Source organism: Leptopilina boulardi, unplaced genomic scaffold (genome assembly GCF_019393585.1).
Source record: "Leptopilina boulardi isolate dan_hultmark-lab unplaced genomic scaffold, ZJU_Lbou_2.1 LbouV2_327, whole genome shotgun sequence".
NCBI lineage: Eukaryota > Metazoa > Arthropoda > Insecta > Hymenoptera > Figitidae > Leptopilina > Leptopilina boulardi.
This window is the reverse complement of record NW_026137893.1, coordinates 3,732,063-3,749,578: the sequence shown is the minus strand read 5'-3', so window position 1 is coordinate 3,749,578 and position 17,516 is coordinate 3,732,063. Positions and strand designations below refer to the sequence as shown.

Here is a 17,516-nt window from a genome sequence, read left to right as displayed (position 1 = left end):
AAACAGCGCCACAAGTGATATTTTTTCAAAGCTCGCGTCGGTAAGGAAGAAATTAAAATTTTAACCAAATAATGAAAGTGGTTATAATCCGTGCTAATTCATTTTTAATTAATTAATAATAATGAAATTAAAGTTAATAATTTAAAAAATGTTAAAACTGATTTAAAAACACTTTTTCTATTATTATATTCAAATTGTATATTCTTTAGGCCTTTTATTATGAATTTAATTAATTAATTATTTATTTTTAAATAAAGTATAGTTCGTTATAAGAAAAGAAATTTTATTAAATAATAATTTATTATCTTATAATTACATGTTGAATATTTTTATTTTACAATAAATTATTTTTTAAAAAAAAAGTAAAGAATTTTTTTTAAATATTTAAAATAAATAAAATACTTATATTCTAAAATTATTAATAAAAAATTTTTTTTTTAATTAAAAACTGATTTTACAATTTTTTACCGACAATTATATTAGTGTCTAAATTTCTCAAAATTATATTTCTAAATGAAATTATTATATTTGTATAAAATATCAGTTGTGCCCTTAAGGGTTATTTTTTTTTTTTATTATTACCAAAAATACAAAATTAAAAAAAATTTCGTTTCTTTATAGTACATTTTCTCATTATCTCTATTCAAAGATCAATTCACACGATAGAGAGCTTCTACGGAGGTAGTTAACAATTTAATGAGTTTAAGTTTGACCTTCGTATTGATTTATGCGAAAAGAGATTACAGTTAGAAATTAGAACTAGGTCAGTGATATTGACTTGATCGATTATGTACTTTATAGATATCTTTTGCATCTTTTTTGAAAAAAAAAAAAAAGAAATTCAAAACCACAGAATAGTTTTTGGCATTTTACTCTTATTTTATGATTCATGAGAATCTTATTTATTTTTATTTTTTCATTTAATTTATTTGGCAGAATTGAATTTTGGCTTAATCGAAATATTGCGATATCAAATTTACCTGATTATATTTTCTATTCTTTCGGAAATTTTTGTATTTATCCATAATACTCTTCAATTTGTCGTAAACAAGTTTTGGAGCATCAATTGCCCAGAGAAAATCTAAATGATTGAATTTTGGATAATTTATTTCAAATTTTCCCAATACCTTTGGCAATTGTTGATTCAGTCTTTGTACATCCTAAAAAAAAAAATATTTATTTATTTATTCTAAGTAAATAATAAATTTTTTAATTTTTTTAGAAAGTTATTTATTACCGTTTTACTCGCAAGCCAATCATTATCAGCGTAGAAAATAACTACAGGAATTTGAATTTTTGATAAATCATATTCCGGAGGTTTGGTATTATTATAAATTTCCCTATTTCTCGATTCGTAATCATATTGTTGAAATTTGCCGGAATTTATTTCTTGAGCGTAATGAATTAATGTTTTCGTTGATGTTCCCGCTGGAGTGTGACCCAAAATTACTGGTAGTAGAGTCTGAGAAAAAAAATTAATTTTCTTTTTTTAATTTAAATCATCATTGATAAAATAATTTTTTTTTTTTTTCAAACCCAATTATTATAGAAGAAACTTACAATATTAAATTGACTTTCATCAAAGCCAGAGAATGCAAATAAAGAATTTGTACAAATTTTCTCTTCCAGTGTGTCAATTTCGCAGCCAAATTTAGCGAGAAATTTCAAAATTCCATTTTGTGGAAGAAATTCGTCGGCACCAAAAAAGTGAGCTATCAACTGCAAATTTAATTTTAAAAAAAATTAATTTATTTTAATTTACAAAAAATTTAAAAACATTTTTTTAAATACGTATAAAATTCATTTTTAATAAATACTCTTTTTTAAAAGTATTACAGGCCTCGGATTATGTAACTTTTTCGACTATTTACAAAAATTTCAATTCAAAATCAAGTAAAATTCAATTATTACCCAAAAATTTCAATTCAAAATCAATTAAAATTCAATTATTTTCAAATTTTCAATTTAAAATCAAATAAAATTTAATTATTATCAAATATTTCAATCCAAAATCAATTAAAATTTAATTATTATCCAAAACTTCAATTTAAAATTAATTCTTATCAAAAAATTTTCAATCAAAAATCATCTAAAATTTAATAATTATCTAAAATTTCAATTGAAATTCAATTATTTTCCAAAATTTCAATTCAAAATCAAAGAAAATTTGATTATATTCAAAATTTTTAATTCAAAATCTTTTAAAATTCAATTTTTTTTTCAAATTTTCAATTTAAAAACAAATAAAATTCAATTATTATCCAAAAGTTTAAGTCAAAATATTCAATCAAAAATCAACTAAAATTAAATAATTATTCAAAATCAAAGAATTTTTAATTATTTTCAAAATTTTTAATTCAAAATCTTTTAAAATTCAATTTTTTTTCAAATTTTCAATTTAAAATCTAATAAAATTCAATTATTACAAAAAATTTCAATCCAAAATCAATTAAAATTTAATTATTATCAAAAATTTCAATTTAAAATTAATTCTTATAAAAAAATTTTCAATCAAAAATCAATTAAAATTAAATAATTATCTAAAATTTTAATTGAAATTCAATTATTTTCCAAAATTTCAATTCAAAATCAAGTAAAATTCAATTATTACCCAAAAATTTCAATTCAAAATCAATTAAAATTCAATTTTTTTTTTCAAATTTTCAAATTAAAATCAAATAAAATTCAATTATTACCCAAAATTTTAATTCAAATTTTTCAATCAGAAATCAACTAAAATTGAATTATTATCCAAAATTTCAATTAAAATTAAATTATTTTCAAAATTTTGAATTTAAAAGCTTCCAAAAATTTAATTATTTCCAAAATTTTCCATGGAAAATTTTTTGTAATTTAATAATTTCAATTATAACTCTAAGGAAATTCAATTAGTTTTAACTATTTTTATAATATTCTTTGAAAATTCAACTATCTGAAACCATTTTGCACTTAAAAATGGTTTTCAAATTATTTTATTTTTGTCTGCAATTTCTAATAAATTTTTTAGTTAAATCATCAAAAAAATTTAATTAAAAATCACTTATAGTTCAATTAATTTCAAAAATTTCAATTGTAAATCTTTGAAAATTCAATTACATTTAAAAAATATTATTTAAAATTATTTAATAAATTATTTTTAGTTCTGTAAAATTTAATTATTGTCTGAAAATTAACAAAATCTTTTGAAATTCAATTATTTCTAAAAATTTCAACTTTAACGCTTCCAAAAGTATTATTATTTTTAAAAAAATTTATTTAAAAATCTATAAAATATTTTTGTTAAAATAAAAAAAATCTACTTTTTCGACTTTTTTTTTTAATGTAAATCGACTAAAATGACTTTTTTTTGTGCCTTTAAGCCGATCCAAGGCCTGGTATTATTATTATTATAAAAAAATACCTTAATATTATTGGCAAATGGTGCGAAAATTCTAATTGGACTTTTTAAATGATTCATAAAAGCGACTGGAGCGAGGCTAAACATAATACGAATTTTTGAAGCCATTTCAGGTTTTTCACTTGACATCACGTAAAATGTAGTGGTACCCATCGAATGACCAATGTAAATTAAACTATCTTTTTTATAATCCGTTACATAATTAATCATTGCTGGCAAATCTCTCATTCCCATTTCGTGAAAACTGAAATTTCAGTGAAAAAAAAAAAAATTAATTAATAATTCAATAATATTGAAAAGTTGACTTTTTTTTCTACTTACAATAATTAAATTAAATTCTATCTCAAATTTTTGTATTCTATCTAATTGAAATTATTTTTTTATATTATTTTGTAAGTTTTTAAAAAAAATGTTGATTGTTTATAAGTGAAAAAAAAAGAAATTTTTTTTTATCACCTGAAATTCCAAAATCTTGAATCTGATGTTGGAATTGAAGTATGCGATCTAGAATAAGTGTTTCCACGAAAATTTCCCAACCAAATATCATATCCTAGATCAGCGAGAATAAATGCTAGAAAACAATTTTTTTTTTAATATAAATATAAAAAAAGTAAAATATAAAAAAATAAAAATTAAAGAAAATTATTTTTAAAAAAAATATTTGCATCATTTTACCCAAAGATTTGCCTTTTCCAGTGACAACCCAATCAGCGGAACTTCCAAGAAGTCCATGCTGAAGAAATACAGGAGTTGAACCCACAGGAGCTGGAATTCTGTGAATTGTTAATAAATATCCATCTTCTGTAATAACAACATGTGCCTCAGCTGGATATCCTGCTTTTTTTATTAATTCAGCCTTAAAATGAAAAAAAAATAATTATTACATTTAAAATTGTTAACAAAAAAAATTTTATTTAATATTTATAATTATAAGAAAATTAAAAAAAAATTCCAAAAAAACTTACTGTATTTAAATCGGCGTCATTATTGTCACTTTTAAGGAAAAAATCCAAGGATCCTTCACAGTAATCGCCAATTAAGAATAAAATAAATACAGTGACATATTTTATTTGTTTCATTTCTAAAAAGGAAGAAAGATAAATTTTAATTTTTTTCAACTCTATTAATAAAAAAAAGTAGATTAAATTAATTATTAATTAAATAATTCTAATATTAGAGAAATAATAAAAAAAAAAAAAGAACAATGAAAGTCACAAATAATATAATTTAATTACTATTTCAAATTATTAATGTCTATAATATCCAAACGAGTAAAATGTAGTAAATGAAAATATTGCGAATAACTGAGAATTATGATTCATTACTTATATTTTTATCTTTTGGTGCAGTTTTAAAATAAAAAGACGTTGTTTTTAGACCTTTGGCATCTGACGAATCATTTCTTATTCAAATATATTTATAAATAAAAAAAAAAAAAATGGAAAGAAATTTATAATAACTATTATCAATATTAATGTATTATTCTGATTTTTAGTAAATAAAAAATTAATACATCAAATATAAAATATTTGTCACAAATAAATAAATAATATGATTCCCGAGGGCAATTTTATAAAATTTATAACCTATTAATTATGGAACAACAATGGCATGTCACTTATGTTTCTAAATTATTTTTTCTAACCACCACAATTACGAATTCAAATTAATTATTAATATTCAATAGAATTAAATCAATAATTATTAATTAAGGTTTATTAAAAATTTATCATAATACTGCATATTTACCGAGAAACAATTGAAAATGTCAAGAAACCGGAATCAGCTGTTACACATGCGCTTTATATATTCACACCAGTGCGCATGAGCGCGTCTTATGTTTATGGCATTTTCCAAACGTTTAAAAAAAAAATAAAAAAAGAAAATACTGTGATTAAAACGTGAATTTTGTATTTTTCACAAGTTCCATTAATCAATGTAAGTAAATAAATTCTTATCTTAAATAATGCCATTAATTTTTCAAATGGATATTAATTAAATAAAGTATTTGAAAAAATTTTTCCTAACCTCAAATTGGCATGCCGGGTTCATAAAATTTTAATTAATTATATTTTATTAAAAAAACAAAAAAAAAACTAATTTGTAATACAATTTTTATTCACTTTAGAAAATAATTAATTAACTTTCCTTTAAGTTATAAAAATATATAGTAGATTTTGTGCTCTAATTAAAAATGTTTAAAAATTGCATACGTTTGAAAAAAAAGTTATATATATATGTATATATTAATTTCACAACTATTTTAAAACGCTAGCAATTTTAAAATTATTTCGAATTTTATTGTAATAAAATTTTAATATACTGTATGTCTCTCAGTAATGTGAGGAAAAAATTTAAAAATTTTTTAATTCGTTTGATTTAACTCCAATATTATTTTGATATTTTTAAATTAAGAAATTTGGGATTATTTTATTAGTATAGGAAAAATTGTACAAGAAAATTAAAAAAAAAAAAATAATAATATGAAATTGATTTTAGAAAAATGAATGAAGTAACACTACCTCCTTCGCCAAATTGGTACCTGAATAATGTAATGTCTTGCTCAAAAAATGGAACAATTGCTTGGGGTTCCAGACATACAATTGTCATTGGTCATCAAAAAGAGAATAGTAAAATACTCGAATATTCAATTATTTTAAATGCTCATTCAGAGCGTGTGACTTCATTATGTTTATCACCTGAATTCGAAGAAAATGCTGAGAAACGTCTTTTAGTTTCGGCAGGAGATGATCATATCGTTAAAATTTGGAAAGTTGACAATCTCACATCAACTTTGACAAATTCTATTTTAGACGTAAGTTTAATTATTTATTTTTTTTTTTTTTAAATAAAATAAGAATTTTTTTTTTTATCGGGACGCATGAATAAGATCTAAAACAAATTTGTTAGAAGTTATATTTCATAGAATTTTTATTAAGCAGAATATTAATTTGCCAGAAAGTCAATTTAATTGAATTTTAATTTGTCAGAAAATCAATTTGATCGAATTTTAATTTGACATAAATTCAATTTGATCGAATTTTAATTTGTCAGAAATTAAATTTCACCAAATTTAAATTTTCACGAAATGTTGTTTTATAGAATATTAATAGGGCAGAAAAATAATTTGATAAATATCTATTTTAACAAAATGTATATTTGTTCGAATTATAATTTCCCAGAAAGTTAATTTGATCGAAAATTAATTTGTCAGAATTCCAATTTGATCGAATTTTAATTTGTCAGAAAGTCAATTTCATTGAATTTTAATTTGGCAGAAAAATAATTTGATCGAAATTTAATTTGTGCGAATAAACGTTTTTTCATAGAATTTTAATTTAGCAGAAAGATAATTTAATAGAATTCGAATATAGCAGAATTAAAATTTGACAGAAATTTACCTTACCAGAAAGTATATTTGTTCGAACATTAATTTGCCAGAAATTCAATTTCACCGAAAATCAATTTGACCGAAATATTTCATCGCGAATTTTAAAATTAACCAATAGGAAATTATGAAGAAAATTGTGATTGGTTAATTTTAAAATTCGCGCCGAAATATTTCGGTCAAATTTATTTTCGGTGAAATTGAGTTTCTGGCAAATTAATGTTCGAACAAATATACTTTCTGGTAAGGTAAATTTCCGTCAAATTTTAATTCTGCTATATTCGAATTCTATTAAATTACCTTTCTGCTAAATTAAAATTCTATGAAAAAACGTTTATTCGCACAAATTAAATTTCGATCAAATTGTTTTTCTACCAAATTAAAATTCGATCAAATTGGAATTCTAACAAATTAATTTTCGGTCAAATTAACTTTCTGGGAAATTATAATTCGAACAAATATACATTCTTGTAAAGTAGATTACTGACAAATTGTTTTTCTGCACTATTAATATTCTATAAAACAACGTTTCGTGAAAATTTAAATTCGGTCAAATTTAATTTCTGGCATGAAGCTGAAACTGGCATCTAGTTATTAGCATCCATTTAATTATTGAAATTTTCAAGTTGATATTGAAACAAAAGAATACAATTTGTCAAAAATCTCAAATATCAAAAGAAAAGTATATAATTCAATGGTTATTCATTAGAAAACAAATGAATACGACGAAAAAATATCAAAAATAAATTTAAACATTTTTTAAAAATAAATAATGAAAATAATAACGACAACATTAAAATTTACAATTACAAATGATTCTATTATTATTTATTAATGAATGCATTTAAAAAGGGGGAGAATATTATTATTTTTTTTTAAAGCAAGTAGAAGTTAAAGAAAATTAATTTAATTTTAAAAAGATTTTCCATTCAAATTCTACGAAAAATTATTAATTACAAATATTTTTCGTTGAAGATTCGGAAAAAAAAAATTTCAATTTCTCCCTTAAATAAAATTTAACATTTGTAATATTTTTTTCAACTTCTTTGGGTCTCAAAAAGACTGAAAAAATTATTGCAAGTGTTAAATTTTATTCAAAGGAGAAAGTGGAATTTTTTTTCCGAATTATGGAAGAAAAATCTCTGTAATTTCGTCCAGAGTTCGAGTCCCGCAGTCGCAATTTTTTTTTAGCTTCCTTTGGTCTCCAATAGACTAAAAAAATATTGGAAATCGTTAAATTTTATTCAAGGGAGAAATTGAAATTTTTTTTTCCGAATTATTAAAGAAAAATCTTTGTTACTTCGTTTGGAATCTAAGTCTTGCGGTCGCAAGTTTTTTTTAACTTCCTTTAGTTCCCATAAGACTGAAAAAAAATTGGAAACTGTTAAATTTTATTTTGGAGAAATTAATTTTCTTTAACTTCTACTTGCTTTAAAAAAAAATAATAATATTCTCCCCCTTTTTAAATGCATTCATTAATAAATAATAATAGAATCATTTGTAATTGTAAATTTTAATGTTGTCGTTATTATTTTCATTATTTATTTTAAAAAATATTTAAATTTATTTTTGATATTTTTTCGTCGTATTCATTTGTTTTCTAACGAATAACCTTTGAATTATATACTTTTCTTTTGATGTTTGAGATTTTTAACAAATGGTATTCTTTTATTTCAATACCAACTTGAAAATTTTAATAATTAAATGGATGCTAATAACTAGGTGCCAGCTTCATATTTCTGGCAAATTAAAATTCGATCAAATTGATTCTCTGACAAATTAAAATTCAATTAAATTGACTTTCTTCTGGCAAATTAATATTCTGCTTAATAAAAATTCTATGAAATATAACTTCTAACAAATTTGTTTTAGAGCTTATTCATGCGTTTCATTTTTTGTCGAACAAAAATAAATATTGTCATTTTATTTAAAAGGCGAAACAAAAAGTAATTGGCGTTGATTGGTCGAAGAATGATCCAAATTTAATTTGTTACGTGAGTTCGGAAGGTTTTCTTGTTAATTGGAATATTGCCTTTGATACAAATCAAATAATACCAATGGGAAAATTAACACCAACTTGTATAGCATGTTGTCCTCATGATCAAAATCTCGTGGCTTTAGGCTCAAAAAAAGGAACAGTTTTAATAGTTAATATTCAAGGATCAGGATCTATAATTTATAATTTAAGAGGTCATGATGTTGAAGTTGTGAGTTTATCCTGGTGTCCTGTTAGTTCCAATGTTTTCATTGAAAATGGAGCAAGAGATTTGCTTCTTGCTTCCGGTGGAAAAGACAGGTTTTTACAAAAATAATTTAATTAATTAATTAAAAAAAAATGTAAAATTACTTTTTTTTTGCACAAAATTTAATGAAAATAAAAGAAATTGTTTTTTTTTTTTTTTTTAAAGATCCATATTTTTTTGGCGTGCTGGAGGTGATGGAAGATATCAATGTCAAATAATGCTACCACCAAATCCAATGGATTCACAAAAACATCGTTCAAAACTTGGCGCTGGTTCATTTAATTGGACTGCACTTTGTTGGGTGGAAGCAAAATTAATTTTAATAAGTTCTGCATTTGGTGAATTAATATCTTGGGATTTGACAAAATTAAGTGGCAAAAATAAACCCATTTATCAATCAATTCATTCGTGTCATAATCGTGGATTATTTTGTATCGCGACACACATTCAAATTGAGGATAAAGATTGTCAACAAAATTGGAGGGAAAAAAACTCGTTAGTATTGTTATTTTTTTTTTCTTTTCTTTTCTTAAATTTAGATTATATAAATAGTTTTTTTTTTAATTTTTTAAATGTAAAACAAAAAATTTACAGAAGGAGAATATGGACATTGGGCCAAGATCGTCAGGTGATTTGTTGTGATTTATTAGAAGACAAATCGACAATTGAATATCGAATTCCCACACAGGGAGGATATGTTTATTGTCTTGCTGCTTGTCCTCTTGATACAACACAAATTGCATTTGGCTCTGGTGATGCAATGTTGCGAATTTGGAATTTATCCGAACCACATGAGTCTTATTTTGAAATTTCAACACTTTGGCAGAAAATAATGGGAAAAGTCAGAGCCGTAAGTTAATGAATTTCATATTTTTCTTTTTTTTTTTTAAGTTCCATTTTTGAAATTTTAGCACAGTTTTAATTATATAATAATAAAATGCTTGGTCTGTCCTTCTGTTCTAACTTGAAGTTGGCCTTTTCTGATTTCACGTGTTTTTTTGAATAGTAATCTTATGACATGTCAAATTTTGACAATTCTTTTTCTCATTTTTCCCAAAATTGTATAATTGTGTTTCCAAATTTCGCAATAAATTTCTTTAAATTTCCAAATTCGAAAATTCAATTCACGAAGCTGAAGTACACAACGTTTACCAACGAAATTTTTTTTAAACTTGTATATTGATTCAAAAATTGTATACAAATACAAAAAATTTATGATGAGAAAAAAGATGCGCCAGGAAATTTCGTACAAGATAGTAATTTGAAAAAAATTTATTTTTAAAAATTAATTTTTAAGGTACCAGGGGCCAACGAATACCTATTAAATATTAATTATAAAAACACAGACCTCGAATCAACTTAAAGACACAAAAAAAAGTCGTTTTAGTCGATTTATATTCAAAAAAAAAGTGGATTTGTTTTTTATTTTAACAAAAATATTTTACAGATTTTTAAATAAAATTTTTTTTTTTAATAATAATCCTTTTCGAAGGGTTAAAGATGAAATTTTTAGAAATAATTAAATTTCAAAAGATATTGTTAATTTTCAATTATTAAATTTTACAGAACTAAAAATAATTTATCAAACAATTTTTGGAAAACATTTTTTTAATTTAATTGAATTTTCAAAGATTTAAAATTGAGATTTTTGAAATTAATTGAAACTTTAAGTGTTTTGTAATTAAAATTTTAGATGATTTCACTAAAAATTTATTAGAAAATGCGGACAAAATACAATAATTTGAAAATCATTTTTAATTGAAAAATGGTTTCAGATAGTTTGAAATTTCAAAGAATATTATTAAAATAGTTAAAAATAATTGAATTTCCTTAGAGTTATAATTGAAATTATTAAATTTCAAAAAAAAATTTTTCGATGGAAAATTTTAGAAATAATTAAATTTTAGATGCTTTTAAATTCAAATTATTGAAAATTCAATTAATTTTGAATTCAAATTTTTGAGAATAATGAAATTTTATTTGATTTTAAATTTAGAAAATAATTGAATTTCAGTTCATTTTGAATTGAAAATTTTGGGAAATAATTAAATTTTAATTGAAATTTTGGATAATAATTTAATTTAAGTTCATTTTTAATTTAAAATTTAAATAATTAATTTTGAATAGAAATTTTAGAAAATAATTGAATTTTTTTTAATTTTAAATTGAAAACTTGGTAAATAAATAAATTTTAAATTGAAAATTTTTGATAATTATTGGATTTTTAATTGACTTTGAATTAAAATTTCGGATAATAATTGAATTTTAGTTTATTTTGAATTGAAATTTAAAAAAAAATAATTCAATTTTATTGTGATATTTTTTTTTAAATTATAAACAATTGTTAAATTTCATAAAAATTTTAATTGAAAAATAATTTTGATATATAATTGAATTTGTGATGTATTTCATTAAAATTATTAAAAATAATTAATTTAGTGAAGAATCATTTTAGTTCAAAATTTGTTAAATAATTGAATTGAAGAAGATCTGAAGAAGATCTACATTTTATACTAAAAAAAAAATGTATTTTATTTACATTTTTTTTCAAATGTAAAAAAAAAATGTCGCATTTTATTAAAAGAAGTCGATAAAAGTCGTATTTTTGAAAAAAGTCGGAAAAAGTCGTATAATCCGAGGCCTGTAAACATATAATTTTCATTATTTTCATTTAATATGTAATAATATTCTAATAAATTAAATTATTATTGATAATATTAATCTTTAATTTCTTTATAACAAACAATCAAATACTCAATTTGGCGCGCGTTTAATTTTGCTAGTAGTTTATAATTTCTTTTTATTTAATATTTCAGCTATCATGGCATCCGGAGAAGGAAAATCTTCTTGCTTTTGGAACTGGAGAAGGACGCATTGGAATTTACGACACAAATGCAACAAAACCACCTCTTTTATATAGACAATATCATAGAAATTGTATTTATTCCCTTCATTGGGGACCAGCTCCAGATGTTCAATTATATGCATTATATTCATGCGGTGATGGCGAATTAGTTTTTTATAATCCTGAAAATCCAGATAAGGGTAATTTTTATGATATTTTTATTATAAATAGTATTTTAATTGTGATTTGTTGATAAATAATATATATATATTTTTTTTAGATCCAAAATCGGTGATAAAAAAAGATTGCACTGAATTCGCATGGAAACCAAATTATTCATGTATGGCTGTTGGTTTTGAGCATGGAAAAATTTCCTTCTTTGATCGAAATTTAAAAGAATTGGATAATTGTATTTATAATCCTTTAAGAACAGCTGTTCATTGTTTAGTTTGGCATCCAGAAAGTACAGAAACCGATTTATTAATGTCACCATTACAAAATTATTTAGCTGTTGCTTTTAATAGTTCAGTGATAACTATTTTTGATATTTGCGATTTGAATGTAAATACAGAGGAAAAGGAAAATAAAGAAGAGGCAACGACGACGGAATCGACAGCTTTTTATAAAACAGTCGCTACTTTATCGGGACATACGGAAAAAGTTGTTTCTCTCGTTTGGAGTCCACATCAAAGTGGATTTTTAGCTTCTGGAAGTTATGATAATACAGTTCAGGTATTTTTTTTTTTTACATTAAAAAAAAGGACAGCTTTGCCTGTTTTTTTTTTTAATTTGTTATATTTAATATTCTAGATTTGGAAAGTGGAGACACAAGAAATAATTGGTACATTCACAGGACATTTGGGTCCAGTTTTCTCATGTATGTGGAGTCCACTTGATCCAGATTATTTAATATCAGGTTCAGCTGATTTTACTGTACAAATATGGAAAATTTCCGAACAAGAAGCAATTATGCCCACGGAAAAGCCAACATCAAGAAAAATAAAAACAAAAAAGAAGAAAAATCATATTGACAAATCATCTTCAATTGTAAAGAATAATGAAAATGAAGATGAAATTTCAAAAATGAAATCAAGTGAATCACAAAATTCAATAAATGCTGAGAAGAAGAATAATAATTCAAAGAAAGATTCCAAAAAACGAGCATATTTTCCAATTTATAGTAAACGTTTAAATAGTAAAACAGCTATTTTAGCTTCAATAAGAACACTTTTAAAAAGTATTAAAGGAGAAAATGAATCGGAAGATGAGTGTAAAAAACAAGAAGCTGATGATAATAAAAATGGTGAAAATAGTGAAGATGTTGGAGATGGTAAAAATGAAGAAAATAAGGAGAGAAAGGAAAAAGTAGAAGAAAAATTAGAGACAAATGAAAATAACGATACGATGGAATCTAATGAAAATGATAAAACATTAGAAACAAATGAGACAAATGTCCCTTCTATTTTTGCTGGAAAGGAACAAATTTTAGATATTATCAAAGAAGAAAGTAAGATAATTGTTTTATTCTTTTCAATGAAATGTTTAATTTAAAAAAATTTTCGTCTGTATTAATTTAAATAATTTTAAATTAAATTTTTTTTCTCTTAATTTTGATCATTTTATTAATTTTTTTTTTTTTTTTTTTTTTTTATTTGTAAAATCAATATTTTTTTGTTTATATGCAATTTTTCTATCTAGAATATTAAATAAGATTAAATTTTAAAAAAAGTTGTTAATAAATAAAATTAATTTCTTTTTACAGAACCATATTTGAATTCTCGTGGTCAATATAATGCAGTATTAGAATTGGACGTTTGGTGTAATAAATTGATGGAAACTTTGAAAGATGCTGTTAAAGAAAAAAGATTAACCGATTATCTTGTCTCGCTTGCTCCATCGTTGTCAATGAAGTAAGTTTTGAATTTTCAAAATTTTAATATCACAAAAAATAAGAAAATATAGTTAATTTTTTTTCAACAACTTATTAATTCAATATAAAATTAATTAGAAATTTAATTAGGATTTAGTGAATAATTAATTTAAATTTATTTTTTTTTTTTTTGAGAACTTGGCAGGAAATGTGCGAAGCTTACGCAATGCAATTGATAACCGATGGTCATATTAATAAAGCCGTTTGTTATTTATTGAAAATACATCGAATTCATCAGGCGGTTGGAGCATTTTTTAATGCGAAAATGTATAAAGAAGCTTATGCACTTGCCACATTGAAATTAGATCCTCAAGATCCGCTGGTTGAGAATATTTTACGAGATTGGGCCATAACCGCTACAAGAGAGGGAGGTTTCGAAGACGCTGTTCAATGGTAATTTCAAAAAGAAATTTCTAAATATTATTTAAATAAAAACAAATTTAAATTTTTATTATTTTTATAAAATATTTATTTATTGTCAATAATAAAAATTATTGAAATGGGTAAATTAATTTTTTTTAATTTTTCTTTGTTTCAGTTACGTGAAGTTAAAAGATTTCAAAAAAGCCGCACAATTATTGTCGCGACGTAAAGAAATTCCTTTTTTGAATTTAGCCGCCGAATTGGCTGAAATGGGCAATGATTTTCAATTAAGTGATTCACTTGCAGAACAAGCGGTGAATGAATCTCTTTTAATTGCCGATTTTGAAACAGCAAATGCAATAACGAAAAAATATTCACGAATTTATCATCGTCAAATTCATGTGAATACACTTAAAGTTATAAAAATAGCTCTTGAAAATACAAGTTCAAAAACAATTTGCGATTGGATTGAAGGAAAATCGAAAATTTGTGGAATATTGGAAAATTTAAATAAAAATTTCTCTAAAAATACAGAATTATATATTGAACTTGGAAAATCAATTTTTAATGCACCTCCAAAATGTGAGGCCGAGGTATTTATAATTCCTTTTTTTTTGTACGACTAAACAAAATATTTTTATTTTAAATTATAATAATAGTTTCAATATATTTATTAATTTCTAATTTTAGTTGTGGATAAATGTCAGTCATCAAATATCATTGGCAATTGTTGGAGAAAATGAAAATCAACTTTTAAAACATATTTTAATTGCTCTGCAAATGATTTGTTCTTATGAAAAAACACAATATCATCGTGATGAAACCACAGAGAGTTTATTATTGAAATTCTTGTCAATTTTAGAATGTAAAGATCCATCAAATGAAAATAGTTTATTTTCAAAAAAAACTGAAAGAACGAAAGCTCTACGTGCTTATTTATGTTATGGTTTTTTAAATTGGTTTACGGAAGAAAATTTAAGAAAAGAAGATTCAGAAAAAAATTATGAAATTATAATCAATACAATTGAAAAATATATTAAGGACGTTTTAGATAAAGAAGCTGTTAAACATTGGACGGAAGTTAATGAAATTGTTAAACTCGAGGCTTCACTTGCTCTCAATATAGGTAATTATCTTTTTTTTTTTTAAATTAAAAAAACAAATTTCATTTAACTTTGATTTCTAAATAAATAAAATTTAGAAAAGTGATAGTCAATAACGGAAAAAAATAAATGTTTTTCTGTTTAGGAAAAACTCAAACTCCAGAGGACGAAAAATTGGAACCTGCATTGAGTGTTGAACGATTGGATCGTTTAAGATTTGAGGGTAAACAATTTTTAGAAAATCGAGTTTCAACTCCAAATCCAATGGACGCCTATGTAGCATCATTTGATTTTATTAATCAAATTTCAAATGAAAATGTGAAAATTGCCATTAAAAAATTAATAGACAATGCTTGGCAAGAGGCTGCCGTTTAATTTATGTTTTTTTTCTTCTTCTTTTTTTTGTAAATACGTTTAATAATGAATTTTAAAATCATCATTTCTTTTTACAACTTTAAATGATTAAAAAAAAAAAAATATTGGCATGAAAAACGTAAATATCAAATAAATTGTTTTTTTTTTTAAATTTAAAAGACAAAATTGATTTTTATTTTTAATATAAAAAAATAATTATTGTGGAAATTAATAATACACAAATTTATTTAGCAATATTTTATTTTACCTTAAAAATAAATCAAGCATTTATTTTTTCTGTTCTTTGCTTGGTTTCGCTTGACGCTTTAACCTGAAGAATGCGGATGTTCTTAATTTGTTGCGAATTTGTTTTGCCTTTCGCAATTTGAAACGATCAAAATCGCTCAATGCGGCTCTCTATAAAAAAAAAGAAAGAAAGAAAGGAAGAACATTAATTTTAAAAACGTAAATTAAAAAAAAAAAATTTTCAATATTTTAAAATCTTATAATTGGAAGATTGATAAAAGAAATACCTTTTTCTTTGCCTCGACTTTTTTAGCCCACATTGTAGCAGCCCATTTTTCACCGACTTTAGCATCGGTCCATGCTTTTCTTACAACTCGTGTGCTACCTGTACGAGGCATTTTTAATTTCAATTTAGTCAAATGAAGGTCCGAAAGTCTCATTTGAGTTCTTCCTATTTTGTACATTGGTCCATCGATTAAAACCTAAATTTCAAATAAAAATTGTCAATAATTTTCTAATAATTAGTGATTAAATTAAAAAGAAAAAAATATAATAATAATAATAGTTACTCTGTTTTGATCGATGACATCGACAATAGCAACCAATTTTCCTTTCTCAGGTCCATTGTTGACATAGGCAATTCTGCCTGTTTCCACAAATCTTTGAAATCCCTTCTACAAAAACAAGAAATTAAATTTTTCACTATTTTTTTTTATTTCCTATTAACTGGCCGTCTTTATTATTCCTTCATTTTCCAAATTGAAAATAAATTTACTAACATAAAACAATTTCAAAATTTCCATTTAAAATTAAGAAAAAGTCATTATTTAATAAATTCAACTTTTGACGCTTGCAAAAAAAAAAAAACTAACCTCAAAATATATAAACATTATATACATATCGCCTAAATCACATATTTACTTAAGACATGTTAAAAATATTTTTAAAAAAAATTTCTAACTTTTATAAATATATTTTTATTTATAAAATCATTTATTTTCAAATACAAAACTATAATTATTTTTCTAATTTAATAACCACATGGCATTCCAATGTGCATTGGTACAATATTGTTTTTCAATGAAATGTAAAAAAAATTTACTCATAAAATGTTTATTATAAAATATAATAATCGAAAAGAATTAGTAAAATTTAATTAACTTACCATTTTGTTGAAAAAACTGGATAAAATATCCAAATTTTAATAAAAAATAACACTCCTTTTTGGAGGACAATACGAAAAGAGAACGCAAGAGCAGGAAAAGGAAGTTACAATATTTGAACACCAGGCGGCATTATTGTTACATTATTGAATACCGCTAAAATTTAAATTGTTTACACAATTTTGATATAATAATAAATATCGATAAATAAAATTTGATAATACCTTAATATAATAATAAAAATAATTGTATATAAATATTCATAATCATTTTGCATAATTATTTTTTTGCTAAATAAAACAACATTTAGGCTCTATTCACATTGTATGTAGATGGCGCACACATGCAAATTCCGTTTTATCCTCAGTTGGTAAACCTGAATTTTTGAATTTCAGATAAATTTTTCTTATTTAATAAATTAATTATTAAAAATTTGATAAATTTTTCTAAAATAATTTTATTACCATTTGATAATACTATTACT

The 17,516-nt window shown here is 22.9% G+C and overlaps 3 protein-coding genes across 5 annotated transcripts; 1 reads left to right on the top strand and 2 right to left on the bottom strand.

Annotated features, from left to right (window-relative positions):
* Positions 1-827: 827 nt before the first annotated feature.
* LOC127284883 (lipase 3-like) lies at positions 828-5,205 on the bottom strand. Of its 3 annotated transcripts, none has more exons than XM_051310593.1 (8): positions 5,147-5,205; positions 4,363-4,478; positions 4,073-4,253; positions 3,854-3,968; positions 3,401-3,641; positions 1,561-1,719; positions 1,238-1,462; positions 828-1,160 (listed from the first exon to the last, which is right to left on the bottom strand). In XM_051310593.1, the coding sequence occupies exons 2-8, from the start codon at positions 4,474-4,476 to the stop codon at positions 951-953; spliced, it is 1,245 nt and encodes a 414-aa protein (XP_051166550.1). In that variant the 5' UTR covers positions 4,477-4,478; positions 5,147-5,205; the 3' UTR covers positions 828-950. The 3 variants fall into 3 exon arrangements, with proteins under 3 accessions (XP_051166550.1, XP_051166551.1, XP_051166549.1); XM_051310594.1 differs by lacking the exon at positions 5,147-5,205 and adding an exon at positions 4,984-5,122; XM_051310592.1 differs by lacking the exon at positions 5,147-5,205 and adding an exon at positions 4,633-4,730.
* LOC127284881 (gem-associated protein 5) lies at positions 5,202-16,015 on the top strand. The gene is made up of 13 exons (XM_051310586.1): positions 5,202-5,335; positions 5,897-6,212; positions 8,720-9,081; positions 9,194-9,523; positions 9,623-9,878; positions 11,845-12,073; positions 12,154-12,605; positions 12,684-13,380; positions 13,636-13,783; positions 13,939-14,196; positions 14,342-14,759; positions 14,857-15,292; positions 15,415-16,015. Exons 2-13 carry the CDS (start codon positions 5,901-5,903, stop codon positions 15,642-15,644), a joined length of 4,128 nt encoding a protein of 1,375 aa, XP_051166543.1. The 5' UTR covers positions 5,202-5,335; positions 5,897-5,900; the 3' UTR covers positions 15,645-16,015.
* Positions 15,867-17,189, bottom strand: LOC127284887 (60S ribosomal protein L14). The gene is made up of 4 exons (XM_051310598.1): positions 17,035-17,189; positions 16,439-16,543; positions 16,157-16,351; positions 15,867-16,040 (listed from the first exon to the last, which is right to left on the bottom strand). Exons 1-4 carry the CDS (start codon positions 17,035-17,037, stop codon positions 15,912-15,914), a joined length of 432 nt encoding a protein of 143 aa, XP_051166555.1. The 5' UTR covers positions 17,038-17,189; the 3' UTR covers positions 15,867-15,911.
* Positions 17,190-17,516: the final 327 nt, after the last annotated feature.